This window comes from Melospiza georgiana, chromosome 3, assembly GCF_028018845.1.
Source record: "Melospiza georgiana isolate bMelGeo1 chromosome 3, bMelGeo1.pri, whole genome shotgun sequence".
Lineage (NCBI taxonomy): Eukaryota > Metazoa > Chordata > Aves > Passeriformes > Passerellidae > Melospiza > Melospiza georgiana.
The window spans coordinates 35,499,223-35,520,147 of NC_080432.1; the positions used below are offsets into that span (position 1 = coordinate 35,499,223).

The following is a 20,925-nucleotide window of genomic DNA, read 5'->3' on the forward strand; positions in this document are numbered from 1 at the left end:
TACTCAGAGGAGTGAGTGTGTCCAAAGTACCCTCTCACCTTCCTTCCTTGTTTTTGGCATCTGGGGAAGCCTTTTGGGACAAAATTTCCTACTTTCAGCTGGCTTCCAGGGCACTGCATTGACCAGCCAGCCTTAAACAGGGGAGCAACAACTCATTGCAGTAAGATAAATAAAATAGCAGCACTGGCTGTTTGGGGGAGAATGTTTACTCAGGGGACAAAGATGTTTCTATGGGAGAAAGGTGGTGTCCAGTCCCCCACCTTCAGCATCTCACAAGGATGGTTCCTGTGCACTAGTGCACAGCAAGGGAATGAGATTAAAGTGGACAAGACCAGCAAAGGCCAAACACTGCATGGCTGAAGCAAAAAGAGCTACTCCATCCCTGGGTGATGGGCAACAGGACAGAAACCAGAATCCCACACGCTTAACCCTTCCACATCAGGAAAACCCCCAGACTTTACTACCTAACAGCCTATACTATGGCAGCTGAGCTTTCTTGATGCCTCCCTGCCAAAGGAACACCCAACTGTTCCTTGAACAAATGATATTTCTTGGATTTTCCAAAAAATACAATTTTCTATTCTTAGATTTTACAAAAAACAAACAACAAGAAATTAGAAACAATTGGAACCAGTTTTGATGGATCCAACTGCGTTTTTTCTTCTTTTTTTGCTAATGAGGTCAGAGAAGGTAAGCTGGAAGGCAGTGTAGCTGCAGCTGTGGGGTGAGCAGAAAGCATAGTTAAATAAAGGATAAACTCCTTTTTGCAGTATGTACTATATTTTCCCCTCAATAAACTCCCACAGCAGTCCACTTCAGTCACATCTCAGCTGTCAAGATGTTTTGTTTTATAAGGAAATGTTACAAGAGCAGACCAGTGATGCCAGCCAAGAAACCTTTCTTTTACATACCTATTTATAGGAGCAATTCTGACAGCAAGTGTTGCACAATTTGGAAGGCTATCTTGCAGCTCCTCTGTTGTTTTTTTCCTATTACTTAAGCCTGATGTCCCTATTTGTAACTTTGGGAAAAACTTGTCACAATTACAAATGGCAGTGATTCATTCCTTGAACCCCTGCAAGGTGTTTGGTTCCCCAACATTTGTGTAAGTTATTTTCATTTAGGCTCTGGGACAGCTGAACAAAGTTTGTCACACATTGGGAACTTTATTTTTCTAAAGGCAAAAAGGCACTGAAGCACTAAACCAAGGTGAGCTGTGCTGGTGTGACTGTCCAGTCCCCTGCCCTCTGTGAAACAACTGCTTGGACACAAAAATTAAACAACAAGTGCAATACAGCTGGCTCAAAGAGTGGAGCAGGGACTTCCCCACTTCTGGCACTCAGTGAAAAGCCACATTGGACAGTTAAAAAGTTGTTTGGAACAGCCATTCTAATTCTCCTGGTCTTCAGAAACACAAAGATGTGAGGTACAGCACTAAATACAAACATAAAGACTTTATTGAATGCTGCTCAATTCCCCAAAGATCTTTCATTACAAAATTTTTCCACACAACTGCAGTTTAAGAGATTGGAATGGTACTCTGATAAAAGATGTGAAAAAATACTTGATCAAGTAAACAGACAAGACTTCTATTGTCAACTTTCCACCTTTAAAAAACACTGCATTTTCTTTAAAGAAAACAAGGAGTAATTTCTTCACATTCTTCCCTCCTTACTAAAAAAAATAAAAATATAGTAATGCCAATTTTGGTCTCATTCTTCAGTCCATGAGATGCTAATCCTACTGCAGGAACACCCAAGATGAATCTCTCTTGGAGACTGCAGCTCTCTGGAGGGTCCTTGGCTGATGAGGAGCATCATTGATGGGCTCTCCAGAGGAAGCTCCATCCTCAGCTGTAGCAGGAGGAAATCCCTAACTAGCCCAGGACCCCAGAGGCAGCAGCAATGGGGCAGAGGCCCTGGCCACCCCAACCTTTTGCAGCTGATTCTCTCCCTGCCCTGCCTCCTTTCTGACGTGAGCATTGTGTAAATCTAACTCTGAATCCAATCAGAATTCAAGGACAGCTCTGTATCAGAGTTCCTCTTAGAGCTGTCAGGGGCATGTACTGAGTATCTCAGGTTACTGGGAACGTACCTTGGTTTTATTTGAGAAAATACAGCACAACTAGAAGCCTTTTCTATCATCTTAACCAAAGTATGCAGCAATGTGAAAAGCACATATAAAACAAGGAAAAATGTGTACGTAGCAAACTATACCACCTATGTGCAACACAATCAAAAATTCAAGTCATAATTCTCACCACTCCCATAATTATTTCACTCATTAAGGATGAAAACTCAGTTCTATGAAACATTGGAAGTGACAGTACATCAATAATTAGACAAATTTACAATATGTTGTGGTAATGACATCGCTTAATTGCTGTATTTAAACTCAAATCTTTACATTTGCCAGAGAAAAAAGTTGGCTGTTTCTATTATACTGATGAGGTTTCTTTTGCAAATCCTTATATATTTCAAAAGGGTACAAAAAAAGAATGTCTGCCGAGTAGAGGTGGTCATTTCTTTTATTTGGCACTTGTGTTGTGTGCATTGAGCACGGTGTGAGTGCTGTTCTGCTTTTCTGCCATCGCCTTCTTAAGCTTTAACTCCTCCAGCCTTCTCCACAACTCTTCACGTTCCAATTCTTTCTTTTTCTCTCTGAAGAAAAGAGTGAAAGATCAATTTCAGATGTGTTTTAAGCACAATCTGGAGACACAGTGACTTTAAAGTATTAGTAGATGCAAGTCACAGTTAAGTTTTTCTCCAAAGCTATTTTTAAAGGCAATTACAGTTTCCTCAATTAAAAAGAGAGGATAGCAAATAAGTAATGGTGAGTGGTGAAACTGTACCTTTGCTCCAGCAAATGCAGACAATTGCTGTGGGGTGGCTTTGCACAGCTGGCTGCTGCTTTAAGGAGGTTTTCTATCACATGCACAGAAATTCAGGGACTGAGCATCTTTGTGAGGGAGGAACAGAGCTGCAGGAGGGGAGCTGGGGCCCTCCTGTCCCTCCCTGGGCTCAGCTCCCCCAGGGCACTGCCTCGCTCACGGGACACCCAGCAGCAAACAGCTCCACCACAGAGCAAAGCAGCAGCCACAGTGACAGCCTGGACACATTCACCAGTGGGAGCTGGGGAAAGGCTCAGTACCTTTGCCTTTCTGCTTTGTACGAGCTCGTGAGCTCATCAAAGAGCTTGCCATTCATCTCCATCAGGGTTTTCAGCACGTTGTACACCAGTGCCACAATGGTTCTGCAACAGAAGGAGCACAGCCATGAGATCTACTAAGTGATAAAAACAAGCATTTGATTTCTCTTTTGGATTCCAAGCTTCTTATTCAAGATACTGCTGTAAGGTCAGGGAGTTTCTGAAACAAAATCCTCTCCATTTTATTAATTTACAGAAGAAATTATAGTACAGGTCAACATTTTTTGAAATGGCTATTTAATCCTAAATTCCTGACTTCTGTAATTGCACAGGATATAATTATTCATGCTGTGGCTGTACTTTAAAGCCATTCAATTATGTGAGCCTTTAATAAACCAAGTTTTAACAACAACTCTTAACATTTGAGCAATGAAATATGAGAGTCTAGAAAAAGAAAACTTCTGTCTTGTAGCTTCAAGAAGGCAGCAGACAAACCACAGGCTTAGTGTGGTTTAGCACAGCAAAGCTCTCCTAGCAGTGTTTCTGGGCAGCAGGAGTCCTGCTAGAGAACTAGAATCAAGAACATCAGATCATGGATTTGGGTACCTCAGTTTCCTTAAGACACTCTCCAGCTTGAGCAACACTGGCTGTGTGTTACATGGCTGCCTGTATTCCTGCACTATCCTTCTTGTGTAAGTATTCACATTTCAACAAACCATCTTAAATGTTGTGTTATCTCCTTTAAACCTACTCATCTTTATACAAAGAAATAAAAAATCAATAAAATTAAACATTAAAATGCCTGTCATTAAGCTTAATCACTAAGCAAAAAGCAGGTAAACTGCCTTTTCTGTTTTCTCCCTCACTGGCAGTTCCCCAGTGACTGCAAAGCTGCAGCCCTGTGACCTTGAAAGAGGAGTCAAAAACCCCCCTAAGGAAATAATCAAAGAGCCAGGTTTGCCTTTTCAGTGCACTCTGTCCATCGTGGTGGCACTAGGAAATCTCCCAGCTGTTCATGAGAACCCTGTGCTCATTCCATTCAAAATGCACAGCATCCTTTGCCTGTTTGTACACTTATTTTTTAAATTTGATTTTTTTTTTGTACCCTGGCTTTCATGTGGTTTGAGGTCAAAAGCTTGTTTAAAATTTTGGTTTTCTGAGAGGAAAAGTTGGATTTTGAGCAAGGAGTCCCTATCAGACAACCAGATGGATAAAAGCATGTTTTGCTGCCCTCCAAAACAGATTAGAATCAAAGGATTAGACTTTCTTCCCCCAACTTCCTTGTCTCAAGTAGGCAATTATCCTGTGTCTTCTACTTCCTTCATAAAGGGCAACTTCTGCCTGCAGAGAGGAAAGAGGGACATCCTCCAAATTTGCTGAGGTCCCAAATACACTGATGCTCCAAGGACTATTCCCCAGGTTTATATTCAGTCTCAGCTGCTGTGTTTGCAGCTAGACACAGCATCTAGATAAACCCAGAATAATTGCAAAGCCTCCAAGGGCTTAAAACAGGACTTGTGTTGTACTGCAGGGCTGTGGGGGCTCCTGTTCACCCTGGCTTTTGCCTGTAGAAACTTTATATTCTGCACACTAACTTGCAACTTAATTCAGGGTGCTGGCACCAGCAAGCTTTGCTTTGCAGTATTTCAGTACCATTACTGCTTCTTTCAAACACAGGAATACCAATATTTAACTTGTGGCACCAATATTTAACTTTATAAATATAAAGTGAAGGAGTCACTCATTTTTCATCCTACCATCCTTCACAAGGGTTGCTATTCTCTGATAGGATCTTTTCTTCTTTTTATCTCACTGATCAGCAATAAACACTTATGAAGACACAGAGAGCTGTATTCATTAAAGGACAGCAAAGCACAAACAGAAGCAACCCTTGGAAATGGTTCTGGCCTAAGTAGCATTAATTTGCACTTTGAACTAACACAAATGATCAGATGTGATTACAATATAAAGATCATCATCCAATTTCCTCACACTTTTTCAATAAATTTCAGGTCTCCATCATAACAGTGCAGAACAGTGAAAGAACAACACAGCTGAAAGTGACACTTGATTTAACACCCAGAATATCCACTCCAATGGATTTCATCTCATTTAAGTAAAAATGAAGTCACATTTAAAAGCTCCCAGTCCAAACCTGAAAGAGGGGACAATTTATTTATGGTGCTGCAGATAAAGTGAAAAGTTACATACGGATTCCAGTGTTCTTTGGAGATCTTGTATAAACTGCCAAACATAATTGGTAGAATTTTATCAATGTTCTCCTCAATCAGGCTAAGAATATATTCATTATTCCAGAAGTACAAAGCTCTTTCTGCAACCTGAAACACAAAGTTAAGGGTTCATAACCATAAAATTAGTTACCATGAGGTTTGCTTGGGGTTTTTATACTTTTTTTTATTTACCTGAAAATGTGAACTTGACACACTCTTGGATATTTGCTTAAATAAAGGCTCTTCTATTTTTTTGAATTGTGTTGGTTCTATAACATCTAAGATTTCTTCAATTTCACCTAAAAACATTACCTGTTAGTTTAGAAAGGAAAAAAAGGATGAGAGTGTTTTATACCATCATTGTAAACAGAAGCACACAAAATACAGCTTATATATTAGTTATGAATCCTGCAAAGAGCACTGTTTGTCATTACAAGGCATTTGGACATTCACAGGGGTTTTTTGCAGCCTAAAAGAAATCAATCATCACTCTCAGCTAACAGGTTACAGCTCTCCTCTTGGACTTCTTTTGTGTAAATACTGAATATTTCACCAAACTGCTTCTGCAGAAAATGGGATTTTACAGTTACAAAATAAAAAAAAAAAAATTAGGGCATCTTATTTCAAGAATGGTTGTAGAAATTATCAGAGATCACCAAAGTAGCTTTTAAAGTGATAAGCAGTTAATTCCCATATAAAATTGCAACCAGCAGAACTCTGGGTAGCTGGCACAGAAAAATTTATCATCACTTGCAGAAAAAGAGACAACAGTGTTAAGGGACCCACTTTTAAAGAGTTGTTGGGGATGGAATCTGGTGGGACAAATCAAACTCCTGGTTTTCAAACTCATTTTAACTACGTAGAAGAAACCAGACTGTGTCACATGACAAAGGTGAGTGCCTCAAGAAGCTTCAAGAACTGCAAGTTTTCTGCAAGATCTCTTGAAGAGCACAACAGAGAGGTTTGTGAATGTGCCCCACAAGATTTTACATCACAGCAAACACCAGAAATGAGACACAAAACCAACCTCTTTCTGACTGCATGTTTTTGGCCAAAATTTGAGCAATCCTCTGATTACCTGTATGAAAAACACAAACATGTCAAAAGCAGGACAAGTTTCTACTACATACTAATACTAGAAAAAAAATACTGGTTTGCTTTTCCTTATTCAGAGGTTCAATGAAAACTGAATAAACATCATTGAAATGTTTGTCTTGTTTAGGTTATCAGAATAGCTCAGATTATCAGAATAGCCCCCTATTGCTTTGTGTGCCTGTGATTATCCATTCACACTCTGCCCCCATCCCAGTACTCACATGAACTGACAGGATGCTGATCACATCAAAGCATCACAAAGTGAAGTTAAACTCCCTGTAGCTAAATCTCACAGAATATTTTTTTTTTTGTCTTCTACTCGTCCATACTTTGGGGAGCACCTGCCTGGGTATCAAAGGTTTGAAGCCTGAGAGGAAACAATAAATGCTGACAGGGCTCTAGAGAGGAGCCATGGCCTCCAACTCTTCCTTTTCTCTGCTACAATTTGACATGTTAGACTGGAAACTCAAGTAAGAAAGATGTGAACTTACAGAGAAAATGTATTCTAGTAGCTACATTTGAAACTACTTTACACAAGACTGGAAAAACAAAACTTTTGGGAAAATTAATTGGGAAGTACAGCCCCCAAGAGGAATGGAGGGAATACAGCTAAAAAAGGCTGGAGGCATTTTTCCTAGAAATAAACATCTCACATGGCATTTAAATTACAAAATTAATTCTGGCTTTAAAAAAAAAGACCAAAAAAAAAAAAAAAAAAAAAAAGCTGCAACTGTATTCCAGAAGCAGAAATATTCTCAGAGCCTTATAAACTTTCATTCTGAAGAAAGGACTTCTACTTTTTATGATACAACTGCACCTAACTGATCATATCCAAAGAGAAAACGTACTCAATTATTTAAATACCTTCCATATTTGCTTTTTGTCATGTTGATTTTTTTTCCTTCAGTTTTCCAGCTAGCTGCTTTATTAACAACTACACAGACTATCAAAAGTGGCTTTCCAGAGAAACAAGTTAGTAAGACTAAAGTGCACTTCCCAGCAAAAATTACTGCAAGAATTTTTAAATATATTTTGCTAGAGAAGAGACCCATATTCCCAACTTGATAGAGAAATAACATGTTCTGAGTGTAACAGTGCACACCTCAACAAGACACCTATTCCTTGCTCCTCCTTGGAGTGTCAGGTTCCAGCTTGACTGTGCCTTTATATTAAAAAGCTGATACCTGCACATTCATGTTCATGGATTGCTGCTTTCACTGCACAAGGTCAATATTCTTCCCTGAGCTGCAGGATTCCCATGAATTGGGTTACAAGTGTAGGCACCTGCTGGAAAACTGAACTCATGCACCAGGACTGCACATTTAGCCTGATTTCCTCCATGTAAAGGCCATTGCACTCAGCAGGGTTAGGTAACAAACTCCTCTTGTCAGCTCTGCAAGCATCAGGACTGACCTGAGGCAGACTACCATAGCTACAAGAGCTTGGATTGAATGTCCTCCAAACTGACCCTGAGTGACAATCCCTGCCAGAAAAATAACAGTAAGGTATGTGTGAAGACAGCCTTCTGATGGAGTTCTTAAAATATTACTTGACCTAAAGCCAAGAAAAATTTCCAATGCTATCTCATCAGTTGACCCAAATTTTAACATTTACTTTTCAAGCATTTCAGAAAGTTTCTTAAAGCTTCACTTCTTATCTTACTAACTTTAATTCCTTTATAAAACAACTTTTACTACACACCAGAGTTACAACCAAGGCAGTGACTCTGCAGTGAGTTCTTGTGTCATCTCCAGCCTGAATTCACCTTTAACTGATTGAGAAGCAGCCACAATTGCATAGACCATGGTCCAGATGAGGCTCAGAACTGCCCTGTGGCACTGCTCCAAAGCCCTGCCTCCTTCACAGCAGTCTGGGCTTGGGTCCTGCCCCACACTTCTGTGAATTTGTGTCAGGAAGTTCTGACCTTGTCACGTTGTCACTTCACTCAATCTTGCAGGTTTTTATGTAACACTCCACATTCTCTGCTCACATGTCAGCTTTGACTGTCAAAATGCCTGGGCTGTTTCCTCACTTGGCTTAAGGAATACAGGTTACACAATTCCCTTCTCCTGTCCCTGTCCCACAAAATAAACTAACTGACCAGTGTGGCTGGGAACACTGCAGCACAGGGGGGGAAAGATGCTTCAAGCACACAAGGCAAATCCATAGACACAAATAACTGGTCAGCTGAAATGGCTGTGCAGAAAACAAGCTTCCTGAAAGGGCACTCAGTCAAGATCAATTATTTGATTTTACTTTCCCAAAGCTGTTTATCTTTTTTTTTTTTTTTACAGAAGAAAATTTAGGTCTTGCATAAGCTCTTCATTTTTCTGTCACAGAAGAGGTGAAGTTTGTAAATACCAAGATAGCCCTGATGGAGATATTCCTGATTGTCCAGCTAAAAGCAGTTTCTTTTACAGCTGGCCTGACATCACTGTGTGTCTTCAGGAGCTGCTGCAGTGCCCTGAGCCCCTGCTCTCCATGGGCCCTGCCAAAGCTGAGCACAAACCCTTTCCAGCTGAGCTGTCAAATGTGTCACAGGAGACTCACTCTGGCAAAAGGCACAGATGCCTCAAGCACCTGAGTTTGGCTGCCAAGAGGCACCCCAGGAACTGAAGAGTATGGACAGAAACACCACATTTGGAATTTCGGAGCTCTTTCTGTCTAAATGAAGTGCTGTTATTCTTTTCAACTTTTATTTCGGGATTGTTTATTCCCTAAAATACCTCAACTTCATGCATGGGCTAAGCACAAGCAATCTGTACCAAAACCATTGAAATTTTAGTTTTTATGAGGAGAGAATACAGTCATGGACATGCTTTCTAATTTGGGGTAGTTTGGTTGATACCAGAAGTTCAAACTTGTAGTTAAATCTGTGCTCTATCTTGGCTCTATCTTTCAAACTCAGGATGTTCTTAACTGTTCTAGATTTCATTTCCAGCCCCCCAAAAAATTCCTACCTCTCCTTGTTTAATCAGGATAACACAAGCACTGCTGCACAATTCAACAGGTTACACTGCAATATTTAATTGAAATTAAAAATAGAAAGACATCCAACTGAAAAACACTTACAGGCTCTGTTAAAGTTGTGTCTTTTTCCAGGAACTGTACAACACAATAGGCAAGCTGGAATGTAAGTCATATGGTTATTTAGTTTAAGCAGACACTGTTTGCACATTGCAGCACTACTAAATATCACAACTTCTAATGGAAGCACTTCAGATCACGGGGGGAACCCAACCCAAGACACCCCTACACAGCCAGTTCATATTAGTCCAAACTAAACAAAACAGCAATTAAAGCAGCACGATATACAGGCCTGCTCTATCTTAAAAAAACTTCCTGCATACCAAAAATCATATTTTCTTTTCAACCTAGAAAATTATTTTTAAGCTTGGCAGATATTTCCCTAACTCAGATCCCATATCCAAACAGATTTTTCTTAACATCAACTCCTGTGTTAACAATACAAAGCTATCACTTTCAAACATCTATTTTGGGGTAAAAAAGACCACACTTGCAGTAAAAACCAAGCTGTGACACAGGTTTGACTGAGCACACATTGCCCAGGTGACATCTAGAGCACACAGCATCCAGTGGTAAATTACAAGTGAAAGAATTTGAGCATATTCCAAGGCCACAGGAGATGAGGCAGCTGCTGCCCAGCTGAGTGTCCTGTCCCAGTGCAGCAATGGCCAGCAAGTGCCTGGGGAAAGGTGGAAGGAGTGGGAATTATCATGTGATTAAGGCACCAGCACTGCTCTCCCAGCTTCTCCTGCTTTTGTGTGGGGCCTGCCCAGGCTAAGGATATTTAATGTTATATAATCACCTAGAGTTTAGTTACTGAGCACACAGTTGAGTAAGTAAACAACCATCCCATGCAGAAACCATACAATAATGCTATTGCTGAACTAGCTACAACCTTCCTTAGATTCCATTAAGACTGATTTTTAAAAGTCACAGTATTTCACAATATAAAGCAAAGACAAAAATTATGCAATAGACATTACATTTCAATACTCAGGATGCTTGAATTTAAGCATCACCTTTCTTTTTTTTATTGTGTCAAAGCAGATAATTACAATGCTGTAATTGCAACAGGTGTAATTTCTTTATTTTGCCCTTAGGCTACTGATGCATTTGTATAGACTCAAAAAATAATGTCACACATTAATCTCCCAAATCCCATTATATGTGTACATCCAGTGCAGTAATGCTTTACTGCTCAAAGACACAAAGACCCAAGCTTAGCTCATCTTCAAGGCTTTAACTTTTAAGGGTAGGCTCTACTTCACTCAGCACCAAAGCAACCAGGCCACTTGGGATTGCAGAGCAGATTCAGCCCTGGCTCAGCCCTTTGGGATAAAATGAAACACACAGTGCTCTGTGTGCACCTGGCACCAGTGTTTTATGAAGGGACATTTTTCCTGGTCAGCAGGAAAAATGTGACTTTAAGGTACAGCTGAATTAATAAGGCCCTTTCAGTAGCCATGAGCTGGATTAAATGTATCCCAGAGAAAAGGGGGAGCTTGCTGCACAGATCTGTCAGTGAGAACACCTTTGGGAGGTTTCATGGAGCAGCAAGGCAATAAACAACAAAGACAAGTGATTTGCTTAATTTAAAACTTCATATGAGAATTAGGAATTGAGTGAGCTCTTCACTTGAGCCTGTTTGTAGGCTATACAGTCACAATGATTTCACTTTAATTAGAAACCCATTTTCTTGTACCTTCAGTCTGTTTGGAGCTCTATTAGTGAGCTAAGTTAAAAATCAAGTTTTAATTAGCCACAGCAGAATTCCTTCCAAGTTTGCATCAACCATATTCAATACTTGTAGTGCCATATGTCTGGAGAGGATACAGATTATTCCTCACATGAAATGCTGAATGTCTGTGGCAAGTATGAGAACCCAAGTCAGCTGAAGAACTGCAGCATTCTGACAGCATGTCATGGATCTGCATAATTCCTGCCTGAGCCACAGAGCTACTGTGCACTTCTGCTATTCATAAATGGCAACAACATTCTCCCTCCCACCCCATCACTGGTGCAGCTTTAGAAAGAAAAAAACACTTCTGAAATAAATACCTGGCCATACCCAAGGTTCCTTTACACACAGCATTTAAGTTAAAGAAAGGAAATTACAACAGCACAAAGCCCTGGGATTAAATGAAGCTTAAAGTGTGACAAGACTACAAGCAAAAAAGCTCCAACTTCAGTTGATATGTCTTTGACCCACTGGTACATTCTTTCACTTGTAATATATGTTAAATGTTATCTCAAAATTAACATTTAGATATAAGATCTGGAACACTTTTTTTAAAAAGTGATTGAATTTGCAAATCTTTCGTAATATTAATATTATAACATATAGTGCTTTAAATTTCATTAATTTCAAATGTAAATACAAAACCCCCACCACTTAAAAATAGGCAAAAGCTTACCTGTGCATGAAACAAAGCTAATCCCTTTGCAGTATGCATGGGAATCAGAACTTTCATAAGGAACTGTTTGTGTTCTGCTTTCAGTGGCAGTGCAAAACCATTGATAATACTGAAAACATGAATAAGCAGGATTTATTTTTATTAAAAAATAAATTTTTTCCTAGCAAGTCAAGAATTTCTGTAAGTTCAACTGAAACTCCATTTCTGATTCAGTTTTTAAACCCGATTATTTTGAAATCATAAAATAGCTCAACATGTGCACAACTTTTGAAATGCTGCTATAATGAGAGTTTAGACTCTTGGTAAGGAATGCCAGAGAATCACACTAGAAGCTAAATAATACCCATTAGATGAGCTGAAGTATTTTTATCATCCATTAAATAAAATCATCTGCAGTAAGTCCTGCTGTCTAATTGCAAAGCTTAGACAGATGTATCAGGATGCTGATCATGTCACCCACCATCACTAGCAACATGCAGAGAAAAAAAGACTATGCAATTTTAATAGCGCACTTAAAGCACTTGTTTTGAGATTGTTGAACAATCTTTCCCTTCAAAAACCAAGTTTCAAAGTTGTCTCATTGATTCAGTCCTCTTATATTTAAGAGTTGATGAGCTACAGACAAGACAAAAGTCCTTCAGGAAAAGATTAGTTTCTCTTGCCTCTTACATTTTAGGCAACTCTGAGAAAACAATGGGATCCCTATCACTTGATTTTTCAAGAAAATTTATTCCACAATAGCTTCACCACATTTATATTTTTAGTTAGACCAATAATACAATTTTCTACTGTGAAATGCGTGACAGTTTTGGAAAGGCAGTAAAAAAACTACCAGAGAAAAACCTCAAAGTTAAATTGAAGTTAGTGAAATAACATTCAAAACAAAGGTAACTAAAAAACCCTAGCACTTACAAGGCTTTCCTGAATAGAACTGAAGGAAAACCAGCCTGCTGAAGATTAAAACATTTCATTCAGCACGAGGGCAAAAGTTAACATTCATTTTCTGAATCAAAGAACAAGTCATCCATCAGGCAGAAGATAAGCAAGAGTAGATAGGTCTGACAAACAAGGATCCTTGAGAAGCATTTTTTGCCCGTCAACTTTAAAACTTGCACTGAAAAAAGAGTAATTTATTCTGTGTCCTAATTTGATATTCATGTGGTAACCCAGACAGGATTAGATTATCAGTGACTGCACTTCATCACTCGTTACTGTAATAATTCTCTTCCCCCCTCTCCATTCCCAAAGCACAAAAGCTGAAGCAAACATTCACAATAATGTTTTATATTTTTCTGTGTGAAATCAAACTTACCTTCCTAATATCTCAAGGAGTTCAGCAACACCATTGAAGTGCTCTGTTTCATATATAAACCTGTTACCAAAAAAGACAACCATCAAGATTTGCCACAGAGGCTCAGAGATTCCAAAGAAGTAACTTTTACCAAGCTTCAAATATTTGAAAGCAAGATCACAGACAAACACAGGTCTTTCATTTCAAGAATAAATCACTGCAGACCCAGACTGTGAAGGCAAGATAAAATATTCCTCAACCTAGTCACACACATACACAGCATACCTGAGGAAAATGTTGTTTATCTGTTTCCTGATGAATGCTCTTAAACCGAGGAATTTTCCATAAATTCTATGGAGAACTGTCTTTAGAAAATCACGTTCTCGTGGGTCTTCACTGTCAAAGAGCTCCAACAACTTTAAAAATGAAATAGAAATGTATTACTTTTGAAAGACTTAAGATTTTGTTATGAATTTTATCTTTTGTTTCGAATTTTCTCTTTAATTTGCAAGTTTACTTTAGGAAAAAAATAGAATCAGTTTAACTGGACTTTTTTTTTATATGTCAATAGTAGATTTTCAAAATTACATTTTTAATAAAGTTGGGTTTTTTTCTAATAAAATAATCAACTTCAATTCTTTCCTGTGTACAACAGACACTGAAGTCATTCCAGTAACTGTTATACTATGAAAATAAAAATGCAATTGCAAACATGAGATTATCAAACTGTAGGTAAGTGGTTTACTCTTGTTATTTAAGAAACCAGAATTAATCAAATCCATTTCCTATATTTACAATTTCATAATTAAAGTCCTTTACTGCTTATCTCAAAACTTGTATCTTGATGGCCAAGCAAAAGCATTCCTATACTAGAAATTTTACAATTAAGGAGGGGGCCATGGAATAAGCACAAGGTATGTAATTACTAACCAATTCCCCATTAATACAGACTAAATGCTGCAGGAGATAACAAAACTTTCCACAAACTTTTATCTTGTAGAAAGTCTTTCAAGGATACAGAAAAGACCAGGCTCACTCCAAGGCATTAAAAAATACTCAAATCATGTTACAGACGATAATTTTTGTTGGGTTTTTTAACCCTGCATGGCCAAGCAACAGCATATTCAGAAAAGTTAGCTGCCTTGAGCAAGTCAGTGGCAGGTCAAGCAGAGTCTCCTGCTCAGGTCTGAGCTTAGGTATGTCTGTACCAAGCAGCACAAGGGACTGGAAACAGCTGTTCAGGAACTTGGTTCAGGCTCACTTCAATTTTATATTTAGCAGGAATTTCTCAGGGTCACTACTCCACGTTTTTTCCCATATATAGCTAGCTGTTGGTTGCATTGTCTCTATCTTGTACTCCAGAGAAAGATCAAGTGAAATGTCAGGAACAAACTCTGCAATGCTGCTCTCAAGGACCACAGGTCAGTTTGTAAAGTGGACACCCATAGCAAATAGCTCACCAGCAGCCTCAGGCTTAAATTTTGTGTGTAAGTTGAATAAAACTGAGAAGAAAATTGGTTCTGCTGTTGTTGTATATGTGTTAAGTGGAAATTAAATGAAGGTAGGGAGGGAAAGCATCCACCTTGTGGTTTTACTTTTCCTTGCTGTATTGTGAAGGCCTGCCAGCACTCACTCTTCAGATACTCAGCAAACAAGTATTTTGACAAACAAAATTTGGCAAACACACATTTCAACACAGTGAAAAAATCCCCACTGAATTCACCTCGAACCAAAAATTGTTATTGCATTCTATACTGCAATTCTCTAAGATGTTATATTTAATATGAAATCTCACTTCATTTTCTTGCTCATAGTTGCTTTGCATGGTAAAGCATGACCTTCTTAAGTAATTTCTTACTTGATTTTCCTTCTGTGGTTAATACACAACAGTAAAGAGAATTACACTACCTAGGCAAAGTAAAGAGGTATTGAAACACATTTCATGTACAATAAGTGCATGAACTTTTTACAAGAAAAAAGCTTGCTGTAAGTTTTCCCCTGGTAAAAAAATTTAAAAAACAATCATAGAAGGATTACAAAAATATAATTACCACATTGTTCATTTGGCTGGAATTAAGTTACAAACCATGAAAAACAGAACTTTATAAATCTCAAAAATCTTACATTGCAAAGCACTGAGGTTGGTATCTGAAAACAAAGTGTTCCTGAATTTACTAAATACATATAGCCCCTGTGGTATGATGTGCTGTTTATTTAGTGTTTGGCACCAAACCACTGCTGCAACAACTGAAATTTACCCTGTGTCGGTAGGAAAGCTGATAATTTAAGTTCCAGAGGTGATCTTTAAACGCCACCTTCAACTTTCCCAGTCGCCCTTACCTGCTGTACAAATCTCTGGTCAATGTATCGCTTTGCAATGCTGGGCTGAAAATCCGGGCTCTCCAAAAACCTCAGGAAAAACTCATACACCAACTACAAACATGGAAAGGAAAATTCCAGTTAGTAAGTACACCACAACACAGATCTCAGCCTTGTCACCACCACCAAAGGCTGTGGGACTACTCACATGCTCAGAAAGCACAAAAGGAATCAAAGCCTAACACATCACTGCTTAACCACAGCTCCAACTGGAATTTACTGAAATAATTACAGTAAGTACCCAGAACACTTTAATTCCCAGAAGAGTCAAAGCTTAATAAATAATCCACTGAAAATACCACTAGTGGACAAAAAACAAGTTGTAAATGTTACATTCCTGCCATGTTAAGAACTTATTATGCAGAAATAGGTTACCAAACATGAGCAGCACTGAGATTTAAAGTAAATGCTCTAACATTACATAATTCCTTAAAGAGATTAAGAAACATCTCCTAAGTGTACCTGAAATTAAGTTTTGACCACAAACTCTGAAAAAGAAAAGTTGAATTAAAACACCTGAATGAATTCACAGAAACTGAAAGAATTCAGATTAAAATTAGGCTTCTATATCCTGGAAACTCATTTGTAGCATATTATTTCTACTTAGTTCAAGTTCCTATCTGCTACAATCCCACAATGCCCAGAGATAAAAATCCTGACAAGAGCTAGAGCTAGCAGAGAGTGGCATGAAGAGGCCAGAGCACAAGTTCCACACTTTGGGGTTCATCAGAAGTCCAAGACAAAAAACTGCACTTGCATAACAATGGCAGATTAATAAAATACACAGAAGGCACCTCTTCTCTAAGACAGAACTGAAAGATGCCTTATGTTTAGATTCCATTCAGAGCTATTCATGTTCTCAATGCCTATTTCATAACTCCATATAATTAAACAGCTGATTAGTAATAACACTACAATGCAATTTAGGTACATAATGCCAACAATGACTGGGCTTCTAAATAAAACCCATGCAGAGCTGTGCTCATACTCAAAGGCATGAATTTCAACTATTACCACTCTGAGGACTTAACTAAACTGAGAGCCAACACCTGAGTAATTCATAATTATAATTAGGAAGCTCACTTCAGAAAAATGCAGGACAGTAAGTACTTTCATGTAGAACATTTGAGCTGACGGTTACTTATGCATAGCCTCAAGGAGGGTGTGCTGTATCTGCAAAGCAGAGGCTCAGAAACTCAAGCTACCATTCCCTTTGTTCCCTTCTGACAGACTGCAAGAAGAGCTTTTCATATCAGCAGTTTACATAGAATAACAGGATTGTTAGGGTTGGGAGGGATCTCTGGGAATCATCTAGTCCAACCCCCTTCCAACCCAAAACATGCCCATTCTACTGATCTTTTTCAAATTAGCAACCAGATAAATCTGTATAGAAATGGGCAACATATGGCCAGAGGGAGGCTATATAGCACAGCCTCATAGGGATTAATTTTGGAACTTAATTTAATTCAAGATTTCTGTAATAAATTCCTATATCAATTATTTCCGTCAGTGACAACAGTAAAGAACAGCCATGTGTGATAACTGCCACAATATTAGAAGCTACCACCAGGGGGAAAAATAGAAAATAAAAGTTTCTATAAAATAGAAAATAAATGTTACCCACAAGAAAGGACAAGTTGACCCTGAAGCTCTAGAAGAATAAATACAGAATGAAACTCAAAGATTGCAAAGTCACAGCTGGAGTTCCAAGAAAAAGCTCTGCTGAGCATTTGCAAGTCCTAAAGCTGAGAAAGGGTTAACCATAGGATGATTCAGATCCATCCTCACAATGAAGCTATGGAAGTGACAGATGAAATCCAAGGATATTCCAGGAAGATACTGACAGCACAGATATGCACAGACCTACATGTGCTGAGGAAATTTGTTACAACCTGGAAGGATACAGAGAAAGAGCCACCAGAATTGTCACTTTCTAAGAGTGAACACTACATTGGCATATTTTGTTTTCCCTAACGGACAGGGGAGGAAGGATAATTACAGCTTCTTTCCATAAACAGATACAGTGACTGCAATAGACATCAAGCAGATGAACTCTAAGTGAAAAGCACAATGCTGCAACATCTTGTAACAAGCTGTCTAAGATTAAATGCAGGATATCAACTGGGTATGGTATCAAACTTTGGAAATCCTTGTGAGATACATGAAAGCCTCTTTATCCAGGGCATTTCAGGAATCAAGCTGCAGTGGCCATTTCTGGGCAAATCAAACTCTCCCTTCTCCTGCATGCTAATGTTTGTAAACTTAAAAGCACAACAACAACAATCAAACTAGGGGCACCAGAACAGATTCTGGCCACAACAGATCCTACCTAAAGAGACAGGCATGCTCAGCTTTCTTAACAGAAACATTACTTTTGGAAATACTAGATCAGGGGAAAGATATTTGATTTAATATTTTTTGTTCTCAAAACTGGTCTGCTTGGGCCAAAGAGCTATGAAATACAATTCCTAATGCTTTAGTGATACAGTCTTGCAGGGACCACCAGAATATTATTGCTTTAAACCAGCAATTCCACCAATTCTGCAACTCCCTGAGCTTCAAAATGCTTTAAATGGAGGGTTTTAAATGCCAACCTGTTCAGCCTACTGTGGCTGTTACAAACCATCTTGAGCTCTGCTCTGAAGCAACATCTTTCAAGTGCCACTCGTTTTACTGAAGGTCTGGAGTCTTTTGTTGTGGCTACACACACTGGTAACTTACTAAGCAATTATGTCAACAGATTCAAGCAGAGAAGAGGTTCAGATTTTTCTTTCCTCTCCCAGAAAACTGGCTACCTGACTGCCAGATCAGGATAGAATTTGGAATTTGATTGTAATTGATCTGTCACAAATCACAGCCACACCTTCCCTCCTTAAACAGTCCTTTAGACTATGCCAAAAATAAGAGTGTATTTTGCTGGGGAGGAGAATGGTTGTGTACAGATTTTATTCCACGCACAAAAACTGACATTTCCAGCAGCTTTGTGCTCCTGAAGGGCAATGAGCAAATTAGTATCCAACTCAGTATTCCATGGTCCAGTAGCACATCAACTGTAAAAGGACAGAGTGGGAAACACAAACTCTTTCCACTGTGCTGCAAGGAGTGATCTGTTCCAAGGCAGGATGAACAACAGACACGGGAGAGGGAAATCCACAGCCAGGAACCAGACAGCCTGGCAAAAACTCCCTTAGAAGACAGCAAGGGAGAAACCTGAAAATACTGTTTCAAACAATACCACAGGCTACAAACCTCTTTCAATTCCTCCCAGGCAAGCCTAAGGCACAAGTGAACTGATCACAAAATCCACAGGCCCTTTTCTATGAGCAGGACTAGAGTTGATTATGGCCTAAAGTGAACTGAGCTGGCATTTACACATTTTACCTCTGAGACACAGGCACTTAGCAGTCAGCTGGTGCTGCTGCTGACTACAGGAGACATTTGTTTAGCTCTTGCACCCTCCCACCCAACAAAGCCAAGCCTCTGATCCAGCTCATTTATAGCCATTTCACCTACAAATTAGAATCAGCCATATATAAGAAAATAATTATTACAGCCTTTAACCTGCAGAGTTATTTTCTGTGATAACTTAATTCTTGTTTGGGTTAATCTGAAATGCTATGCTGAATACATACCTTTTAGAGTCAATATTAGAAGCCTAGCTTTTAAATAAGAGTTTTAAAATAAGAGCATTTGTGGATGTATTAGAACTGTAATATTATAGGGGCAGAGGAGCATTTTAGCTCTTGAGAGGAGAGAGCAAATGGTGTGCAGATGTGCAGCAGCTTAACCTACCATTGCTAGGAGTTGCTACTTCACTTTTCTTCAACAGATACTACTTACATAAATTCAGCAATGAACTACCCAAGAGATGTGCTTGGACATTTACAGCTGCTAAGAGTTAATTGAAAATAAAATAAAATCCAGCAGCGTTTCAAGTCAATCACGTGATTGATACAGCAGAGCTATAAAAATCACGAGATCCCAGGGAAGTGCAACAATGGAATAACCATGCAACTGTTACCAAACAACGCTGAGATTGTCAAGTTTTGGCATGGAGGGACAGAAGAAGGAGGGGATTTCTATTTGCTCAAAGGACAAATAAAGGCCATTACTCCATTTTTTGTTATTGCCACGAGAAACAGAACTGTTAATATTAGCTTATATTTTATTGAAGCAACACTAAAAAGCTGCTCAGTTGCAGAAAACAAACCTCTTAGGTGAAGAACATAATTACCTAAAGTACCCACAGTTTTCAGACACACATACACCACAATTTAACAGTGTAATCTCTCTGTTTAAAAAATAGTATTTAAGCCACTTAGAAGAGTTACATTCAGCCAAATTTATACATGCTTTAGAAAGCATCATTTTTTTCCCCTCTTGAGTATAAAAACTCAATTGTATTATAAAATAAATTTTCTTCTTCTTAATAAAGGCACAAAATGACCGAAGTATCCACATTGCCTTAGAAGAAGGCTTGGAAATAAAGGAACCACACACCTGTATGTGGGGCCATGAGGCTTCAAGAGTTGGTTCATCTTCTTCTGGATCAAAATCAGGGTTATCACTAGGTGGAAGTGTTCTGAAAATATTAGAACTAATCTGTAAGGGAAAAAAAAATTACTTGTATCACTGTTTATGCTTTCACAGATCACACTCATTAAGGTACTGCATTTATCCTGAAATCAAATGAAACAAAACCATGTAAAAAAAGTAATATAAGAATTCACTACCTAATTTTTTCAAAACTGCAAAATACAAACAGTCAGAAGTCTGTAAGATGTCAGTGAAAATTACAATTTTAGTAACTAAAGTTACTAAAATTGGTAACTTTTGTCTCAACTGCTTTACGAGCTTTGAGCTAGACGTGGTCATATTCCAGAATCTTCCCTGAAACTATGGAAGGTTAAAAAAAAAAATCAGCTGCCCTATCAAAACCAATTTTTAACTACATGACACCAAGAACTGCTTTTATGTAAGACCACAAATAAGTAATTAATTAAGATTTAGAGAGAGCTCTCTCCACATAGGAGAGAGCATGTCTGTCATGTAAGACAGACAATCCCAAATATGTAGAAATATTTCTTATTTCTACAGTTCTTTACTTGATTTCAAGATACTTCTGTTTACATTTTTCACCTTTGAATATTTCAAGATGTTTCATGGGTTTGGAAATTTAGAAACACGTAACCATTCTATCTTTTCCATTTCACATAGTAGCTATTTTTTCTTAAAGTCAATCTAGATTACTTTTAGTATGATACAGTCATATCAAATCAATTTCAAAAGGACAAGTTTAAAAAGGTTTCTTCAAGGATTTTGAAGTATATTGAAGTATGGA

General features: G+C 38.5%; 1 protein-coding gene across 1 annotated transcript in view; it reads right to left on the minus strand.

The window, feature by feature from the left end:
- Positions 1-1,435: 1,435 nt before the first annotated feature.
- Positions 1,436-20,925, minus strand: part of PPP2R5A (protein phosphatase 2 regulatory subunit B'alpha) — a 41,742-nt gene continuing 22,252 nt past the window's right edge. The window contains exons 3-13 of the mRNA XM_058019393.1: positions 20,085-20,186; positions 15,546-15,638; positions 13,491-13,621; positions 13,227-13,286; positions 11,915-12,023; positions 9,546-9,599; positions 6,406-6,456; positions 5,571-5,690; positions 5,359-5,486; positions 3,151-3,252; positions 1,436-2,660 (exon numbers count right to left, since the gene is read on the minus strand). Coding sequence (XP_057875376.1) covers positions 2,528-2,660; positions 3,151-3,252; positions 5,359-5,486; positions 5,571-5,690; positions 6,406-6,456; positions 9,546-9,599; positions 11,915-12,023; positions 13,227-13,286; positions 13,491-13,621; positions 15,546-15,638; positions 20,085-20,186 — 1,083 coding nt within the window. The 3' untranslated portion in view covers positions 1,436-2,527. The remainder of the gene's footprint in view (positions 2,661-3,150; positions 3,253-5,358; positions 5,487-5,570; positions 5,691-6,405; positions 6,457-9,545; positions 9,600-11,914; positions 12,024-13,226; positions 13,287-13,490; positions 13,622-15,545; positions 15,639-20,084; positions 20,187-20,925) is intronic.